The following is a 20,169-nucleotide window of genomic DNA, read 5'->3' on the forward strand; positions in this document are numbered from 1 at the left end:
TCCTTATGAAAGCTTTTGAGGATCAGTTGGAAAGAAAGGCGCAAGAACACCAGTGGAGGAGCATCTGGAAGAACTGGAGGAGGTCAACACGAGCAGCATCCAGCTGTGATATCAGGATGGTGTCATCAGGATGCCTAACTTGCATCTCCCCAAACAGGTCCTGGGCAAAGGATATATTTCAAACTTACTTACTCATTACCTGTTACACTGCTGGATTAAGGTCAGCAATGAAGTTTTTTTTTGACCACTCAATGTTTGCCCTGTACTTAACCCCCAAACCTGGAGGACCAGTGGATCAATCTTAGTCTGGCCTCTAGCATTTGACCTGTTTGGCATGGGTGACCCTACCAAGAGCCAACACACAAGGCCTTGAATCTAGCCAGCATAGTATTCCAGGTCTTTGAGATGTGCAAGCTACCAAGCCACAACAAGATTATGGTCTTCTTGACAGTCTGAAGAAATCCAATGCTTCATCTAAAAACGGGGAGGACATTTCTCTCAATAGATACACCTGGAGAAAATCTGTTCAAGAGGGTGTGGCACTAGATGCGAGTGACCTCCGCTGTGCCGCAAAGAACAAGCGGCAGCTGCGAAAGGAGAGACCGAACAACCAAAAGACTCAACGCTAACCACAGCCACCACTACGCTTGCCCACACTGCACCAGAATATGTGCATTCTGGATCCGCTTCCACAGCTACCTGATAAAAGAACATCATACTCTCCTCTAATGATTGCACTGCTACTGCTGTATGACAAGGTGATAAGAGACATAGATCGAGTGGACAACCAGAGACATTTTGCCAGGGCAGTAATGACTAATATGAGGGCTATTATAGGAGGGAAAGGTTAGATTAATCTTCGTGTCAGTTAGAAGGTCAGCACAACATTATGGGTGGAAGGGCCTGTACCATGCTGTGGTGTTCTGTGTAAATGCAGCAGAGATCATTTAATCAATGCATTAAAGTAATCTGACTGAAAGCATTAATAGGAATAGGAAACTAGTTATTCAGTTGTCTTACATCAGCAGCGTAGAAGTAACCCGTGTGCCTGGTTGTACGTTCTTTGAGGCTTTTCTGTTTTCTGCCTGAAGGGAGAGGGTGGAAAGAGAGTGTGGTCATTGATTATTCTGGCTGCTCCACTGAGGCAGCAAGAAATGTAGACAGGGTCTATGGAGGGGAGGCTGGTTTCTGTGTCCACTGCTCTCCACAGATCCCTGGCAGAGTAGTTACAATACCAAAACGTGATAGATGCTTTCTGAGCTGCATCTCCTGTTTGCCAGACCCACAAGCCTGTATGTGATTTTCTACAGATACTGTTGACCAGAACTTAAATGTGGAAATATGTGGGAAAATCAGCCTATGCCCTCTGTGTACGGTGGCCCTTATTCAAGCAGCACACTCAACCTCTCTGACATTCCTTAAAACATAGCAAATTTCGTGTCTTGCTGCCTTGGAGTTACAAGCAATCAAACTGTACGGAGCAGGGTCTAATAAATGATGTGCTTAACTAGGTAATTCCCTATTGTTTTTTCCTCTCTCCCATTTCAAGGGTAAGCTCACTTCATGGAAAAATGACTTTTTTTTAAATTTCAGAATACCCCTGCTTCTTGTCTGCTCACTGGGGATTTGAATCTGTTCCATCCATTCAGTAGAAAGTCATGATGGAGGCTCTGCATTTGTCAAAAGCTTATGAACTGCTGGAATTAGTTGAATTGGTGTTGGAAAGGGCAGGACATTGGCATGGACTGTCTGTGGTTAGTTTGTCATCATTTGTTGGAGCTTCTCAGTTCCTATGTGTTCTCTCCCTTCAGTGCGAGCTGTACCACTGGGTGGACATGCTGGATCGGTTCGACGGGATTTTGGCAGACGCCGGGCAGACGGTGGAAACCATGTCCTGGATGCTGGTGTGTGACAGGCCAGAAAACGAGCAGCTCAAAGCCCTTCTCCTGGCGGTCCTAAACTTCACGGCCCTGCTCATTGAGTATAGCTTCTCCAGGCATTTGTACAGTTCCATCGAAGTGAGTATCGGATGTGTCACATTCCCTGTCATTGTCAGTTTGTGCCATGTACCTGAAAGCTTAGGCAGCAGCCTGTTTCTTGAAATCTAATCACCCTGTTTTATTTTGCACGGCTTGGTACCAAAACTACAGATGATTTTAAGCAGGAATTCCAATTTCTGTTGCACTTGTTGTTGGTTGCCTCATCCAGGTAGGAATCATTAATTAGAATTTTGCCTGCAGTTGTTTCATTAGCACATAGAACACAGCAGCACAGTATAGGTCCTTCAGCTCACTATGTTGTGCTGACCTTTTAACCCACCCTGAGATCTTTTAACCTTTCTCTTCCAAGTATCCTTCCATTTTGCCTTCATTCATACGCCCATCTAGTAGTTTCTTGTCCCAATCTTTTTTATGCCATGGACCAATACCATTAAGGAAGGGTTCCGTGGATTGCAGTTTGGGATCCCCAGTCTAATGTGTCCAGCTCTACCATCCCCCTGGCAATACGTTTTATGACATACTATTCTCTGTTTTAAAAATAAACTACCACTGATACCCCATGTAACTTTTCTCCAATCACTTTAAAATTATGCCCACCTCGTATTAGCTGTTTCCATCCTGAGGGAAAAGCTCTGGCTCTTATCATGTACATCTCTATCAAGTCACCTCTCATCCTCCTTTGCTCCAAAGAGAAAAGGCCCAGCTTGCTCAGCCTGTCTTCATACCACGTGCTCTCTAATCCTGGTAAATCATTGCACCCTCTAAAGTTTCCACATCCTTCTTATAACAAAATGATCAGAGTTTGATAGAACTGCAACATTACTTCACAGCTCTTGATCTCAATCCCTCAATTAATGAAGGCCAACACATCATATGCCTTCTTAGCCACATTATCAATTTGTGTGGCTCTTTTGAGGAATCTATGGATGTTGCCCTAAAGATTCTCTATTCCTCCACAGTGGTAAGAATCCTGCCATTAATCTTGTATTCTGTGTTCAAATTCGACCTTCCAAAGTGAATCACTTCACGTTAGTATTTGAAGAAGATATAGTTGTGTTGCACGATGCTTAACTTTAAATAACAGGAGCTGTCATTCTGCTATTCTGTGTGATAATAGCTGACTGGCTGAGTCAGCTACACTTCCATCTGATCTCAATCGTGGCAGCGTGGTTGTAACGTTCTCCTTCGGGTGTAACGGAACGCCGAATTAAACGTCGAGATAAACCACAGTCAATGAAACCAGTTTGCAGTAAGATTAACCATTTACTGTTCACTCTTCACATTAACATATGGTGAAAACTGTTGATAAAACAATACAAGATTGATACAGTATTTGTTCCTTTCTTAATATCACATTTCAATTGTAAATACTTGTAAAGGTGACTATAACTACATTACACTAAGGTGCAGTATACAGGGAGAGTTTACCTGCGCCATTGACTACTTTAAATACACTTCAATGCAAACTATCCGCAACTCTTTAACTAACGAAAGCATAAACATTATCGACCATCGTTACTTTTAACAGGATCGGCATTAACATCTTAGTTCAATATATCGATTATCTATTAACTTACAGCGTTGCTCTCACTGTGATTTCTAATGCTTGCAAAACAACTTCTGCTCGGGTCTGCCTCGTGGTGAGCCCCCACCCTCGCGTTAATTTCAAACCGGTACTTTCCCACAAGACGCGGCAAAACCGGATGTGACGTCATCACATGCCGATATATTTTACATGCAATGAATATACTTTAAACACTTCTAATTCTAACTAGAAAATACTACCAAATGAATTACTAAGCGAAAATATTATAAACTAAATAACCGTCGTAAAGACAGCACAATGGTAGTATAGTGATTAGTGCAACATTTTCTCACACAAGTGATCCAGGTTCATTACCACCTGCTGTATGTTCTCACCATGATCACATGGGTTTCCTCTGGATGTGACTGCTCTCCTCCACGTTCCAAAGAGGTACAGCTTGGGGTTAGTGAGTTATGGGCATGCTGTGCTTTGGAGGCTGCGAGTGTTGTGACACTTACTGGTTGCCCCCAGCACCATCCTCGCACTGTGTTGGCTGTTTGATGCAAATGATTATTTCACTGTATATTCTGATGTCCTAGTCTATACAACATCTTGTAATTCGGACACATCTGTGAAATCTTTTCTGCATTCTTCCTACATCATTTCTATAAAAGGTGACCATTTATTCTAATATATTTCTTTACCATGAATACCTGCAAGAAAATACATCTCAGGATAGTATATAGTGGCATATACTTGGATAATAACTTTACTTATTTTTTGCAAACTGTTCATAACATGCCAGATACATCCTCATAGATCTGCATTGTCACTTCTCAACTCCTGTACCCAGTGCCCTGACTGATGAAGGGCATCATGCCAAACACCACTTTTTCCACCCTGTCTTTTTTTGTTATCTTCAATGACCATAAGCTACTCCAATGTCCTGCTTTCTCCAAGGCCTTGCCATTCACTCTGGGTACCAGATGATTGCCATTTTATTGTGCTTTGTGAAGCAAAGGGAGAAGCCTCAGTATCCTGAGACATCGAGGTAGTGTAACCACAGAAGCAGATACAAGTCCCTTAATCCCAAAGAATCCCGTTTCTTGTTGTTGAGACGCTTGCTGAGCTGTCTTGTTAGCTTGGCAACTTCAAATGAAATGTTGGTGATCTACATTGTTCCTCTTTTATGTGTACATCCCACTTCAGCATCAAGTTGTCAGTCCAGAGCCAAGAGTCAATTCACACCTGATTGCAGGCATCAATGAATGAGGAGTTTGTGTAATCCTACATAACGGTCAATTATCACCTAACCGGATCTTAATGAACCAATCACAGATTACATAATCGGTAACCAATAGAAATGGGGCGCGCGTGTGTACACGCACACACACTCTCACACCCCCCCACCACAAATTTCATTCAAAGTTGCACTGATGATGTTGCTAACAAGCCAGCTCAGCGAGCCACTCAGCAACAACATCCTCAACCCGAGCTACAAATCTTTTCCATCATTTTCAAAATCCCATTTCTATTATTGTGCCTGACCTCTAGTGATTGCGAGCGGTAAAGTTTGCAGCAGGCGTCCCCACCCCGAGGTCCATTGACAGTTAACAGTAGGGGTCCATGGCATAAAAAAAGGTAGGGAAGCCCTGGCTTAAAGAGATATGAATGAGTTTAAATGGGGTTCAGCAGGGATGAGTTGGGCCGAAGGGTCGGTCTCCACGCTCTTTGGTTCCGTGTGTGATCCATGCCCAGCAACCCCCCCCCAGCGGCTAACTTGAGAATGAAAGGAGATGCTAAGCTGGCAAAACCGTTTCTTCTAACAGGCAAAGGGGCATAGTGAGTTATTGGTGCATTAAAACCAGTCACTTCAGGCAGAAGGGGCTCATCAGCCATGGTTGTTAGCTCATTGAGGAGTAAGAAAACTGATCTGAAACCTCCACTGCCTTGCGGCTATACCCATTCATGGAGCAAATCCAAGGGAAAAATCTTGAGCTGGGGTCCCTAAGGCAATTCTGTGGTGGTGAAGAAGTCAAATGGCATGCTTGCCTTTTTTAAATTGAGGAACTGAGTTCAACAGTTGGGAAGTTGTATTGCAGCTTTATAAAACTCGGGTTAGGCTGCATCTGTGCACAGTGAAAAGCTTGTCTTGCATATGGTTCATGCAGATGCAAGATCGTTATGCAGTACATTGAGCTGGAACAAATGTTACAACCACCAGAGTGCAGAGCAGGCAGACAATTAGGTGCAGGGTCATAGACTGTGAGGACAAATACGTCGTCCATTTTAGCAGGCTCGTGCTGCACTTGTTGTTGGTGCTTGGAGGAATCTGTGGTGCTCCTGTGCTGTAAGCGGCTGGTTAGCCAGAGTTCCTGCATGAGACCCCAGTCTTGTTGGAATGAATCTGCCCAGAATTGCTGAGAGTGTGGGCAGAGAGCAACAAGGCATTGGTAAGGCCAAATTTGGAATATTGTGTGCTGTTCTGGTCACCGAATTATAGGAAAGATATCAATAAATTAGAGAGAGTGCAGAGACGATTTACTAGGATGTTACCTGGGTTTCAGCAACTAAGTTACAGAGAAAGGTTGAACAAGTTAGGTCTCTATTCATTGGAGCGTAGAAGGTTGAGGGGGGATTTGATCGAGGTATTTAAAATTTTGAGAGGGATAGATAGAGTTGACGTGAACAGGCTGTTTCCATTGAGAGTAGGGGAGATTCAAACTAGAGGACATGATTTGAGAGTTAGGAGGCAGAAGTTTAAGGGAAACACGAGGGGGTATTTCTTTACTCAAAGAATGATAGCTGTGTGGAATGAGCTTCCTGTAGAAGTAGTAGAGGCCAGTTCAGTTGTGTCATTTAAGGTAAAATTGGATAGGTATATGGACAGGAAAGGAGTGGAGGGTTATGGGCTGAGTGCGGGTAGGTGGGACTAGGTGAGATTAAGGGTTTGGCATGGACTAGGAGGGCCAAGATGGCCTGTTTCCGTGCTGTGATTGTTATATGGTTATATGGTTATAAATGCCCAGAAATTGAAAATCCTACAAACAGCAGTAAATATACCCCAGTCATCACAGGTAAATCCCCCTGCCCACCATTGAGCCTTTAAGGAGCACTGTCACAGCAGAAGGACCCCTGTCTTGCAAACCATATTCCCTTCTTGCTGCTGCCATCGGGAAGGAGATATAGAAGCCTTAGGACCCAAACCATCTGTTTTAGGAAGAGTTACTTCTGTGAACCAGCTCAATCTGTGAACCAACACTGTACTGATTCCACAACTTATAGACTCACTTTCAAGGGCTCTTCAACTCATGTTCTCAGTATTAATTATTTACTATTTTTGTCTTTTCACATTGTCAGACTTGATGTGTAGTTTTTCCACTGATTTTATTTTATTTCTTTGTTCTACTGTGAATGTCTACAGGAAAATAAATCTTATAGTGACATATACGTACTTCGATCATGAACTTTAGCTTTTGAGTGATTGTGCCATTCTAGTCCTGTCAGCACTCAGAACCATGAAGTCCACAGGGCTTACCCACTGTTTCCGTGAATGTTTGAGATGTGCACTGTTGTTTGTAGTTCGAAGCCAATAACAATAGGAATGTACTAAATTTTCCTCTTTCATTGCAGCACTTGACGACGTTATTAGCATCATGTGACATGCAGGTGGTGCTGGCTGTATTAAATCTGCTGTATGTATTCAGCAAGAGATCAAATTATATCACTCGGCTTGGATCTGATAAGAGGACTCCTTTGTTGTCAAGGCTGCAGCACTTAGCAGAGGTAAGTCAAAGTCAAGTTTATTTTCATACAGAAGATTGCATGTATGCACAGGAGCAGTGAAGGTCTTGCGCAGCGTCTCAGGGCTGAAGCAGCACGTGCGCTCATTAGTGCAAATACTTAATAATTCTGGTCTCCACATTGCAGCGAAAATGCCCTCTGCAACCACTTAAGGTACCCTCTGCTAATTAGCCAATCACATGGCAGAAACTCAATACATAAAAGCATGCAGACACAGTCAAGAGGTTCAGTTGTTCAGACCCAGCCTCAGAATTGGGGAAGAAGTGTGATCCAAATGACTTTGACAGGGGAAGGATTGTTGATGCCAGACGGTGGTTTGACTATCTCAGAAATTGTTGGCCTCCTAGGATTTTCATGCACAACAATCTCTGGAGTTTACAGAGAATGGTGTGGAAAAACAAAAACAATTCCAGTGAGCAGCAGTTCTGTGAGCGAAATGAGGAGTCAGGAGAATGGCTAGACTAGTTTAAGCTGACAGGAAGGCGACAGTAACTCAAACAACTACATGCAATGGCAGTGGTGTTCAGAAGAGCACGTGTTGATCCTTGACATGGATGGCTACAGCAGCAGAAGACCATGAACGTGCAATCTGGCCATGTTCTTAGGTACAGGAGGTACCTAACAGATTGACCACTGTTCACCTTCTCCCTTCAGAATACTCAGCACCTGATCCGATACATCCCGTACCCTGGCACCTCGGAGGCAATACACCATGTGGGTATCTCTACCGGACTGTCAGAACCTCCTGTTTGATCCCCTCACTATGGAGTCCCCTATGACTGCTACATTCCTCATCTCCTCATTCCCTTCTGCACCATGGAACCAGGCTCAGTGCCAATTGAGGGTCATCCCCCTCAACAGCATCCAAAACTAGATAACAGTTATTGAGGGGGTGACCACAGGGGTGCTCTCTACTATCTGAGCCCTTCCTTTCCCTTCCCTGACAGTCACCCACTTATCTAACTCCTTCAGCCTCGGGGTGACTGTAACTCCTTTCTGTCTCCTGCTCACTTTCCCTAAAAAGCTGTAGGTCATTAAGCTGCAGCGCCAGATCCCTAACGTCGTCTCTCAGGAGCTGCATTTGGAGCAGATGTGGACACCTGGAAGACTGGAAGATTCCCAGGATTCCCACAGCTGACACCCAGAGGAAAGTACTAACCCTACAGACATGTTGTCTATTCCTCAAAAATTCAGGGAAAAACGAAATTCACTTACCCACTTCGCCAAAGCCCTACCGCTCTGACAGTGCTGGCTCTTTTGATGACTGCTCTGCTAGGCATTGTCTCCTTTTTATGCTGGAACCTTTCCTGCTAGCCAACACACAATTGGTGTGCCAGTTATAGCCAAGTTCCCGTGACACTCTCCCTTTTAAACTTCACTCCCGAACCTGTGCGCTACCTGCTCTGTCGTAGCTCTCCAGTTCACAATTGGTGCACCAGCTATCTAGGCCTTTCAATATTCGATAGGTTTAGATGAGAACCCCCCCCCCCCCCCACCCCGCTCTATCCTTCTTAACTCCAGTGAGTACAGGTCCAGAGACATCAAACACTCCTCATGTGTAACAGAGTATTTTGTCAGGCTATTTCATATGAGTCTACCACGTTGTGGAACCAGAGCTCTGGATAAAGATGAAATTCGTGTCCCTGAGTTATTACTGAGTCAGCTGGGTCTTCATAACAACTTGGCAGTTTTATGGTGATCAGATTTATGCTGGCTTTTTATGTTGTCCATTTATTTAATCAATTAATTTTTTCAGCATCTCTGAGCTCCTTGGTATTGGTTTGTTGGACAATCAATCATTCAATCAAAACATTGAGGTCACCCATCAATCCATCGATTTGTTGTATTTTAAGTTGATAAATTAGTGTATTGTTACATGTGCCGAGGTACACTGGGAGAACTTGTCTTGCACAACCTCCCATAGATCATTTTATTACAAGGGTACATTGAAGTACAGTAATATAAAAGAAACAATATTAGAATGTGGAATTAAGTGTTACAGTTACAGATGTGGAGTATTGCATACAGTTCTGGCTGCCCCACTTTAGGAAGGATGTTGAGGCTTTGGAGAGGGAGCAGAAGAGGCTTACCAGGATGCTGCCCTGTTTAGGAAGAGTGTGCTATCATGAGAGGTTGGATAAACTCGTGTAGTTTTCACTGAAGCGCCGGAGGCTGAGAGGTGATCTGATAGAGGTTTATAAGATTATGAGAGGTGTAGACAGAGTAGACAAGAAGTATGTGTCCTAGGGTAGAAATGTCTAATACAGAGAGGATACATTGAAGGTGAGAGAGGGGATAGGTTCAAAGGGGTAAGTTTTTTACACAAGTGTTGGATGCCTGGAATGCACTGCCTGGTATGGTGGTAGAGGCAAATACATTACAGTTTTTAAAGAGATGTTTAGTTAGGCAATGTAAAGAAGATGGAGGGATACAGACATAGTGTAGTTAGGATGGATTAATTTTTGCAGTGTTTGATTTACTTGTTAGCTGATTTGGCATAATATTGTGGGCTGAAGAACCTGTTTCTGTGCTGTATGGTTCTGTGTTCTAGAGTGCAGGGCAAGCAGACAATAAGGTGCAAAGCTGTAAAAAGGTAGATTGAGAGGTTAAAGTCCATTTTATACCACAGAAAGATCATAGCTGTTCTTGAGCCTTGTGGTACGTGCCCTTAGGCTTTCGTAACTACTTGATGGGAGAAGTGAGAATGACCTGGGTGGGTGGGGTCTTTGATTACATTGGTTGCTTTACTAAGGCAGCGACAGGTGTAGGCAGTCCATGGAGGGGGAGGCTGGCTCCTTTTATGTGCTCAGGTGTGTCCAGGGGCTGAGCAGTTGCCATACCCAGCCATGATGCATCCAGATAGCATGCTTTCTGTGGTGCTTTGATTAAAAATTAGTTCAATTTCTTTAGCCTCCTGAGGAAGTTGAGGTGTTGGAGTGCTTTTCTCAACTGTGGTGTCATCGTGACTGGGCCACTTGACGAGTCCCTGAGAACCGTGATTTTACTTTGATTTTGCATGAAAGTGAATGTTAATTCTTTGTTTCAACAGAGTTGGGGTGGCAAGGAGAATGGTTTTGGACTTGCAGAGTGCTGCCGTGACCTGCAGATGTCGGTAAGTGGCTTTAGAATCAAATCTGTGTTTTGTGCGCTGCTTTGTGCTACTGCACAAATTAAAATGAATTAAAGTAAGTTGCACATTGAGATGCTGTCACACCTCATGGTTGGTGCTTCCTTTGCTATGGCTGAACGCCAGGGCACTAGGATTTTCTCTTGGACCACTTCTGTGTTTGTTCCAGGTGAGGCAGAGATCTTCCCAACTTTCTACTAGATACAGAGACTGGACATAGCTCATCCATGCCTGTGTTTCATGGTCAGCAGCCACACATACCACAGTGTATACCGCAATTCATGGGAGATTGCTCTCCCCAAATCCATGATTAGCTTGTTTTATAGCAAACTGTTATTCGATGGAAGCCTCTTGAGGTCAGAACTTATTTCAATTTTAAGTGCAGGCTCAGTACTGAATGTGTACTGCAGCAACCCCCTCACTGAACACACCACTCGCTCCCTCTGTTCACTCAGGTGTCTCGGCAAAGACGGAATCGCCCCTTGTCCTCCTACCATCCAAGCAATAATTGAATAGTTTCTTGCTGCTTTCACATCACCCTGTCACTATCCCAATGCACAAGTCTGAAAACTGCACTGTTGCAAACAAGTGACAGATATGAGCATTTAGTCAGAAGACATGTTTCCTCTTCCGACCACCAGCAGCAGAGGAGGGGAGCTAGTTGGTGTGTGAATTGGAGTGCAGCTGGTGTGGTTTGCATGGATAGGTGAGCCATTCAATCCCCCATAATCTCACCTCTGCTGAACTCTTGGCCAGGCAGCTCCAACTCCTGTAATCTTTTCTATCTCGGGTTGTTGTTAACTTTCACAGTCATTGCACACCAGAGAGCCTTTTACCAGTCTGTGGAAAGAATATTGATTGCATTTAGAGTGTCGGTTTGCAAACGCTCCAGTTTTGGTGATGTATTGCTCCTTCAGGACATCAGTGATGATGAAATGGAGCCTTAGAAACGAGACCCGATGCATCAAGATTTGCCGTGTGGACGCCCTCACTCTTTTGTACAGTCTGCCTCTGAAACTGCAGTGTGAAATATTTGCAAATGTGATTGATCTCTGTTCCGTCCCTCCCCTCCCCCTCACCACCTCCAGCTGAGTAGAGTATTTGAGTTTTTATTTTCATATTTGTACTTTTTATCCCATTGCAATGTACTTTGATCTGCCTTGTCTGCATATAAGTTATTCTGAACATGCTGGAGATCCAGAAAACATAGAAAATGCTGCAGAAACTCAGCAGATCAGAGAGCATCTATGGAGGGGAATAGAGTCAGTGTTTCAAGTCGAGACCCTTCTACACGACTGGAAAGGAAGGGTGCAGCAGCTAGAATTTGAAGGTTGGAGGAGAGAGGGAGGAAGGAGTACAGGATGAGGGGGATGGTGGATGGATGGGGAGCGGGGGGGGGGATGAAGTGAGAAGCTGGGAGGGAATAGGTGGCATTCACCCATCACTCCCAACTTCTTACTAAATTTCCCTCAGGTCTCGCTCTTCTCCCCTCTCCCCCCATCTAATTATTCTGGCTTCTGCCTTCCCATGCTGATGAAAAGTCTTGGTCTGAAACGTCGATATCTATTCCTCTCCATAGATGCTACTTGATCTGCTTAGCTCCTCCAGCATTTTGTGTGTGTGTGTGTGTGTTACTCTGGTATTGGCAACCGGATTTCAGTGTTTTGTTGTCGGATCAGTTTTGTGTACAGGGCAGGGCATGAAGCCTGGGGTGGGAGTTTCCAGTTGTGGTCAGTAGGTGTGATTGGCATTTTACCTTCATTAGCAAGAGGCTGACTTCAGTCATTCATAGAAAGGTGCTTCATCATTAAACATTAGTTTAATTTAAAAATGTTTGGAATTCAAATTAGCTCAGTAAAACCATAAATTAGTATTAAATTCCCTCTTTTTTTATCCTTTTTTTCCATATAGAAATACCCACCTAGTGCAACAACACTACACTTTGAGTTCTATGCAGAGCCAAGTGCGGAGGTGAAGTTGGACAAAAAGGTGAGGTTTCTTTTTTTTAAAAAAAAAATCCCCAGAGAATTTGAGCAGGCCTTACCTTCTAAAGGCAAGAATGGGGTCTTGCATTTCTGTAGCACTTGTGGCATCCTGCGCCAGAGGAGGACTTTTTGAGGCGCAGTCACTGCCGTGGAGGAGGCGCTCAGTTGCCGGCAGGGAGGTGGGTGAGTGATAAATGCGTACCACGTAGTGTGGGATCTCTAATTCAAAAAAAATTCCCCAATTTCCCTCACCCAAAGCAGACTAGGCCTCTGAATCATAAAGCCGTAAGACAAAGCAGCAGAATTAGACCATTCAGCCCATCATGTCTGTTCAGCCGTTTAAGCTTGGCTGTTTTATTATCCCTCACAACCTGATTTTCCTGCCATTTCCTCATAAACTTTGAAGTCCTTACTAATCAAGAAACTATCAACCTCTGTTTTAAATATGCCCACTGAGTTGACCTGCAGAGTTGTCTGGGACAATAAGTTCCATAGATTCATCACTCTCTGGCTACATAAATTCTTTCTGATTTCTGTTCTAAAGAGACATCTTTACATTATTAGACTGTGCCCTTTGGTCCTAGTCTCTCCCACTGTAGGAAACGTCTTCTCCAGGTCCATGCTATCCAGGCCCTTCATTGTGTTCGGCCTTTTTTCTCTTCTGAAGTGCAAGGGGGGAGGTGAGGCTGATGTAAATCTGAGTAATGTTGGCCTGGGGAGGATGCTTCAGTCAGTAGGGGAGTCTAGAATATGAGGGTGCAGCCTCAGAATAAAGAGACATCCCTTTAGAACAGAGATGAGGGACTTTCTTCAGCTGGATGGTGCTGAATCTGTGGAATGCATTGATGTGGCGGCCAAGTTATTGCAGTTATTTAAGGAAGAGATCAATAGGTTCTTGAATGGTAAGGGGTTAAGGGTTATAGGGAGAAGATGGCAGGGGAAAATGGGAATGCTTTTAAAAAAAAAAGCCATGATGGAAAGGTGGAGCTATTAGCTGTATGGCCTAATTTTGCTCCTGTATTTTTAATGTTACTTTTATTCATATATACAGCACGATAACAGGCCGTTCCTACAGTCTGTGCTGCCCAGTTGCACCCATGTGACTAATTTCATACTGACCTGTATGTCTTTGGACTGTGGGAGGAAACCAGCGCACCCGGAGGAAACCCATGGGTTCATGGGGAGAACATACAAAATCTTTTCAGCCAGTGGTGGGAATTGAACGCAGGTCACTGGTGCTATAACGGCGTTATGCTAGCCGCCACCCCACCCGGCCATAGCATAACAAACCTTGTATTTTGTGGGATTGTGGTTTTCTCTGATGAAAAGTGTGTGAGTAACCCTCCAGCATCTGATTGGGAAGAGTCCCTGACTGTTCCAGTTCCAGTTTTAACTCTGGAAGGTAGCATTAAAGGAGATAATTTCACTCCTTTCTCTAAAGTAAAAAGTATTCTGGTTTTATACACTCAGTGGCCACTTTGTTAGGCACACCTTTATACTTGTTTGTTAATGCAAATACCTAATCAGCCAATCATGCATCAACTCAATGCATATATACATGCAGGCATGGTCAAGAGTTTCAGTTGTTCAAACCAAACATCAGAATGGGGAAGAAATGAGATCTAAGTCACGACTTTGACCGTGGAATGATTGTCGGTGCCAGATGTGTGGTTTGAGTATCTTTGCGTACAGCAGTCTCTAGAGTTTACAGAGGATAGTGTGAAAAAGAAATAACAAACATCCAGTGAGCAGCAGTTCTGTGGGCAAAAACCCTTTGTTAATGAGAGAGGTCAGAGGAGAATGCCAGATTGATTTAAGCTGACATGAAGGTGACAGTAGCTCAAGTAACCACACGTTACAACAGTGGTTTGCAGAAGAGCATCTCTGAGTGCACAACACGTCGAACCTTGCAGTTGGTGGGTGACAGCCCCAGAAGACCACAAACATAAATCAATGGCCACTTTATTAGGCACAGATGGTACCAGGTAAAGTGACAAATGAATTTTGATTATATGTTGGTCCAGATGGTCAGAAAATAAGATACAGTTAAGAAATGGATTTAAAGGCATTTAAGCCCAATGTTTTAGTAAATCACTGTGTAGAATTCTCAAAGCGATGGTGGTCCTCGATGTACACCCCAGTATAGTCTAAACCAGGGGTTTCCAACGTTAGTGGCAGTGGTCCATGGCATAAAAACAGTTGTGGACCTGTGGTCTAAGCCCTCCAGGCTAGTGGGGTGATGCCTGGAGGGGGATGCAGAGTCGACTGCTGAGTTGATGGAGGGACTCTAATAGGTCGAGGTGGTGCTATGAAGATGTGTTCTTGTTCAGACAGGCAGTTTGTAATTTCAAGCTTCATCTCTGTTAAGGAGTGTGGCCAGCAAGGTGAAATAACAGAACATAGAACACACTCACTGTTTTAGGGACAGCTTCTTCCCCTCTGCCATCAGATTCTGAACGGACAGTGAAGCCATGAACACTACTTCAAAATTTTTGCACAATTTATTTAATTTTTTATATCTATTTTTTATGGATATATGTATTTCTGATAATTTATAGTATATTTTGTCTTGCCACTGTCACAAAGCAAATTTCATGTTCTATGTTATTAATAATAAACCAGCTTCTGATAGAATATAGAGCCTTACAGCACCTTTTATCACCTTGTACACCTCTACCAACTTTTACATTACAAACCGACTCTTCGATCCAATTAATCTGTGCTGACCTCCATTTTATCTTCCCCTGCATTTACGTCATTCTCTCCCTACCCCCCCCCCCGGTCTTTGGCACTGTGAGGCAGCCACTAATTGTGCAGCTTGTGCTCTTTAATATATGTGTGTTTGTTACACCCTTTAAAATAGTGAGACCACCACCACCCCACCCCCGCAGAGGAAAGTCCCGACTCTCAGCATTTCCATTTTAAAGTCAAGAGAGAGTGGCTTAATTACATCACTGAGATTGGGAGCCTGTGCACATCAATGTGCAGTGTACTGTAGATATGTAGGGATTGTGGCCACCAGTTTGTTCATAACAAACTCCCGCCAGTAACAATGATTGACGAATTTGGATCGGGACTATAATGAGAAACTGTTGGTCAGGGCTCCAGGAAAACTCCTCTTAAACACGAGATGCTGCAGGTGTTGGAAATCTGGAGGAATTCAAAATGTCAGTTAATATCTGTGGAGAGAAATAAAGAGCCAGCGTTTTGGGCTGAGACCTTTCATCAGGATTGTTCATGAAGGTTTTTGGCCTAAAACGTCTACTGTTATTCCCCTCCATAGATGCTGCCTGCCTTGTTGAGTTCCTCCAGCAATTTGGGGATAACACCTGCTTGTCTTGAGTCTCGCACACGACCAGGTTCAGGAACAGTTAGTACCCTTCAACCATCAGGTTCTTGAATCAGAGGGGATAATTTCACTTGCCCCATCACTGAACTGCTCCCACAACCTCTGGACTCACTTTCAAAGTCTCTTCATCTCAGGTTCTCAATATTTATTTGTTATTACTTTTTGTTGTTTGTACTTGGGATAGTTTGACTTTTGCACACTGGTTGACCACTCAAGTTGGGGGTCTTTCATTGATTCTATTATGGATTTACTGAGTATGCCCACAAGAAAATTAATCTCAGGATTGTATATGGTGACGTTTATGTACTTTGATAATAAGTTTACTTTGAATTAATCTGTAAGAAAGAGCCCAGCAAATAGAATCTGTGAAGGTTCCCCCATGGGTAAACAATGTTACAAAATAGATCTTTCCCAATCACTTTGATTGTATTCAATCGGTGTAGTGCAATCTTTGTGTTACTGAGGTTGGAACTGTGTGGTATAAGTGCTGTCCTGTCTTGCTATCCACTGCCGGATATCCATGATTTCTCTCTGTGCCAAGAGTCGGTAATGCTGTGTGGTGGGGTAGGCTTCACATTGTGTTTCCACTCGTGCTGACCCCCAGTCTCTATCTTTTTCTGTTGCAGGTCACGACAAACAACACACTACATTACATTCACATAGAGCAGTTAGATAAGGTGAGTGCTTCCTCCTTTAATTGTGGGCCTGATGTGGGAAAATATGGCTTTAAATTCAAAAGCAATGCTCTGTGTGTAAATTGAAAGAAAGGAAATTACTCCATCAGTGCACTCTTTTATTGCCCCTTATTCCTCCCCTTTGTCAGCCAACTGACACTGAATGGAAGGAATTTATTTGCAATGCAGGTTGAGGAAGCTGTGTGGCCTAGGCCAGCCGGAAATCAATCTTGCGCTGAGCTTGCCATAAGACCATACATCATCAGAACAGAACCAGGCCAGAGTTCTTGTGGCAATGAATTCCACAATTTCATCGATCTCCTCTTCTCGCTGTTCTAAAGGGACCCCCTTGTATTCTGAAGATATGCTCTCTGGTCCAAAATGCCCACATTATAGGAAGCATTCTCCCCACGTCCACTCTATTGAAGCCTTAAAATGTTCAGTAGGTTTCAATGAGATTACCCTTCATTCTTACAGTGAGTACAGGCCCAGAGCCTTCAAACACTCCTCTTAATTAACTCCTTCATTCTGTGGATCATTTTCGTGAACCTCCTCTGGACCCTCTCCAATACTAGAGCATCCTTTCTTGGAGTTGGTTACCTCTAACTCTTGGTCAAGGATCTGAAGGTCCACCATTGAAGTGCTCATACTTGGATCAGTTTTCCACGTGAAGGTTTCTGTCTCCTTCGCACTGTCAGGCAGGATGTTTTACACACCTGCCATTTAAGTATATTTTTCCCTGTTGCTTGAAGCACCAAGCAGTAAAATACAGGAGCTGGGCTCACAGCCCACAATGTCTGTGCCAAGCACGATGCCAAATGAAAGTAATCGCATCTGCCTGCACAGCATCCATATCCCTCCAATATCCACTTGTTCATGTGTCTGTTTCAGTGGGTCTAAAATGCCACTATCATACCTTCCTTTGTAGCGTGTTCCAGGCCACTCTTGTGTTTAAAGAGAAAAAAATATTACTCCACTTATTTCCTCTAAAACTTCCCCACTCACCTTAAAACCATTATTTGTTCATTGTCATCATTGTGTCCTGTCATATGATGTTGGTGATCATGGTGACCATGGTTGTTCTAGACAAATTTTTCTACGGAAGTGGTTTGCCATTGGTACCACCTGGGATGGGTAACTTCAGCTATTTTTGATACTCTTTTGAGAGATTGTCTTCCTGGTGTCAGTGGTCACTTAACCAGGACATGTGATATGCACCAGCTGCTCATACAACCATCCAGCACCTGCTCCCATGGTTTCATGTGTCCCTGAATGGGGAGAAGGGGCTAAGCAGGGATTACGCCTTGCCCAAGGGTGACCTGCTGGCTAGCGGAGGGAACGGGAGACTGATCTTCCTCCTTTGGTAGAGACCAATCTCCCTCTTGCCACCCAACCCTCTGTATGCAATTCATAGTTGTATCAGAAGTCTTTCCTCAGGTTTTGATGCTCCAAAGAAATCGAGCAGAGTTTGTTCAACCATTGCTTTCTAGCTCTTACATTCTATTCCAGGCAGCATCCTAGTGAACCATGTCTGCACCCATCCTTCCTGTAATGGGATGACAAGGATGACTTCCTGTCTTAGTGCACTGACTGATTAAAGCACACGTACCATACATGACAATTACTGCCCTATCTACTTGTCATCCCTAGGGAGGTCAGTACTTTCATCCCAAAGTCCCTCTGTACATCGATCTACCCAGGGGTCTTGCCCTCCCCTGTTTATATTTGATTTCCCAAAGTCCTGCACTTCACTTAACAGACTAAAACCCCGTCTGCCATTTCTTTGCAAAGCTCTATAACTGATGTATGTGCTTTGACGAAGTCAGGTTTGTTGTGGTGCAACGAAAAGATCTTGTGCAGCAGTATCACAGGCACGTAGCATTAAATAAGCAGCATTCTCAATAAAAAACATAAACTAAACCACCAATTTACTCCCAAAATTGTTACTCAGCCCTCCCACATTTTTGTAACTTTAAATAAACAATGGGTGGCGGGGCAGAGATTCATCTCTACCAAAGCAGCCAGTGTATATCTGGTTATGCGACCACTGATGTCAGGCAGACAGTCTCTGAAGAGTATTGATAATGGCTGGAGTCACCAGTCTTGTAAAGACACTGCCCAGAAGAAGGCAATGGCAAACACTTTGGCAGAAAAAATTGCCAAGAACAATCATGGTCATTAGACCAAGATCACCTGCGTCATTCAACACTGCATGTAATAATGATGATGAACATGTGCAACAGATGTCACAGTATTGATCCCTGTGGAACATCATTGGTCACAGACCTCCAGTCAGATTAACACCCAAATACTGCCCCCTGCCTTCTATGGCCATGTCATCATTGAACCCAGTCTGCTAAATCTTCATGGATTCTATGAGTCATCATCATGACTTCCATTTAATCCTTCTGCCAGTAAACTTCAGTCTCTCCTCCCAGATAATTGGGTCCCTTCATGCTCTCACACCCCAGTTAGATCTCCCAGTGGTTTCTTTCCTTTCGAAGAACACAGCAACAGGAAAGGTGATCTTCTCTTATGCATACACTACGGACAACTCTGTCAATCAGTCCACCTCCTACACCTTCCTGAGCTGGGATGAAGGAGATCCTGATGTCAGAGTAAAAAAAAAAGTTTTGTCGTGTCTTGTGTCTTTTCAAGCTGTTGGATTCCTCCTGCCTGGTGATAGTACCTGAAGAGAAAATGGGAGGGATCCTTGATTGTTAAGTTTTAAATGTTGAGGCACGATGTCAACCTATCCGAGCATTGGTCTGTGGTCACTTTTCAAAGTCAACCTCCTGTTGACTTGTTCTTGTTTGTTTGTTGTCAATTAGCCATATGGATGTATGCCACTAAACCATGCATATAACTTCTACAAATACATAAAGTAATTTTAACACAAGTAAATTTACAAATATTAGAATTTATAATGTCCGTTTGTGGCCCAAGTAAAAAAGTAAACCGTTGCAACACTGCTGACACTTCATAAATAGTTGGACCTGGATGGTGGCATCCCATCCTAACTTTCTTGTCCGGATGCTACGGTACATCCTGCCTGATGGTAGGAGGGTGAAGAGACTGTGGAACGGATGGATCACCGACAATGGTACGGACCACCAGTCTGAGAACTAAGGGGTTGAGTTGTGTTGTCGGGAAGATAAGTGGCCTGCTTATTGCTGGTTTCTTTCCTGTTTGCAGATATCTGAAAGCCCGTCTGAAATTATGGAGTCTTTAACCAAAATGTACAGTATCCCAAAGGATAAGCAGGTGAGTATTTTCTCTGTGTCCACATGAAGTTCCTCTGGTTACACCCCCCCCCCCCCCCCCCCACACATTCCAAAGATGTATGGGTTAAGAGGAGAATTGGTCACATGGGCGTAATGGGGCATGCTAACTCTGTAAATAAATAAAATTAAACTAAAGTACCCACCCCATCATTCAGTTCTCTTTTGAAAGGACTCAGTATAATACAAACTCCTTACTGACAGTTGTGGGATTTGAACCTGAGTTGCCGGTGCTGTAACTGCCTAGCCACTATACGACCATGCTGCCCCATTTTAGCCATGTCAGTGAGAGGGCACAAGGTAAATAATGGCCTCTTCCTTCATTGTTTTGTGTGAAAGGGGATGAGTGGTGAGATGGGTCAAGGCACAAGTTATATTTCGAGAAGTGGGCCGTCGGTCCTTGAGCCTAATTGTGTATCCTGCT

General features: G+C 43.8%; 1 protein-coding gene across 8 annotated transcripts in view; it reads left to right on the top strand.

Annotated features, from left to right (window-relative positions):
• The window catches only part of huwe1 (HECT, UBA and WWE domain containing E3 ubiquitin protein ligase 1), a 276,367-nt gene that overhangs the window by 58,350 nt on the left and 197,848 nt on the right, over positions 1–20,169 (top strand). For 7 of the 8 annotated variants that reach the window (XM_059949617.1, XM_059949621.1, XM_059949618.1 and 4 more), the window contains exons 4-9: positions 1,812–2,018; positions 7,159–7,311; positions 10,379–10,441; positions 12,368–12,445; positions 16,417–16,467; positions 19,660–19,728. In XM_059949617.1, the coding sequence (XP_059805600.1) occupies positions 1,812–2,018; positions 7,159–7,311; positions 10,379–10,441; positions 12,368–12,445; positions 16,417–16,467; positions 19,660–19,728 (621 nt within the window). The remainder of the gene's footprint in view (positions 1–1,811; positions 2,019–7,158; positions 7,312–10,378; positions 10,442–12,367; positions 12,446–16,416; positions 16,468–19,659; positions 19,729–20,169) is intronic. The other variant, XM_059949624.1, reaches the window with a different exon arrangement.

Source organism: Hypanus sabinus, chromosome 24, assembly GCF_030144855.1.
Source record: "Hypanus sabinus isolate sHypSab1 chromosome 24, sHypSab1.hap1, whole genome shotgun sequence".
NCBI lineage: Eukaryota > Metazoa > Chordata > Chondrichthyes > Myliobatiformes > Dasyatidae > Hypanus > Hypanus sabinus.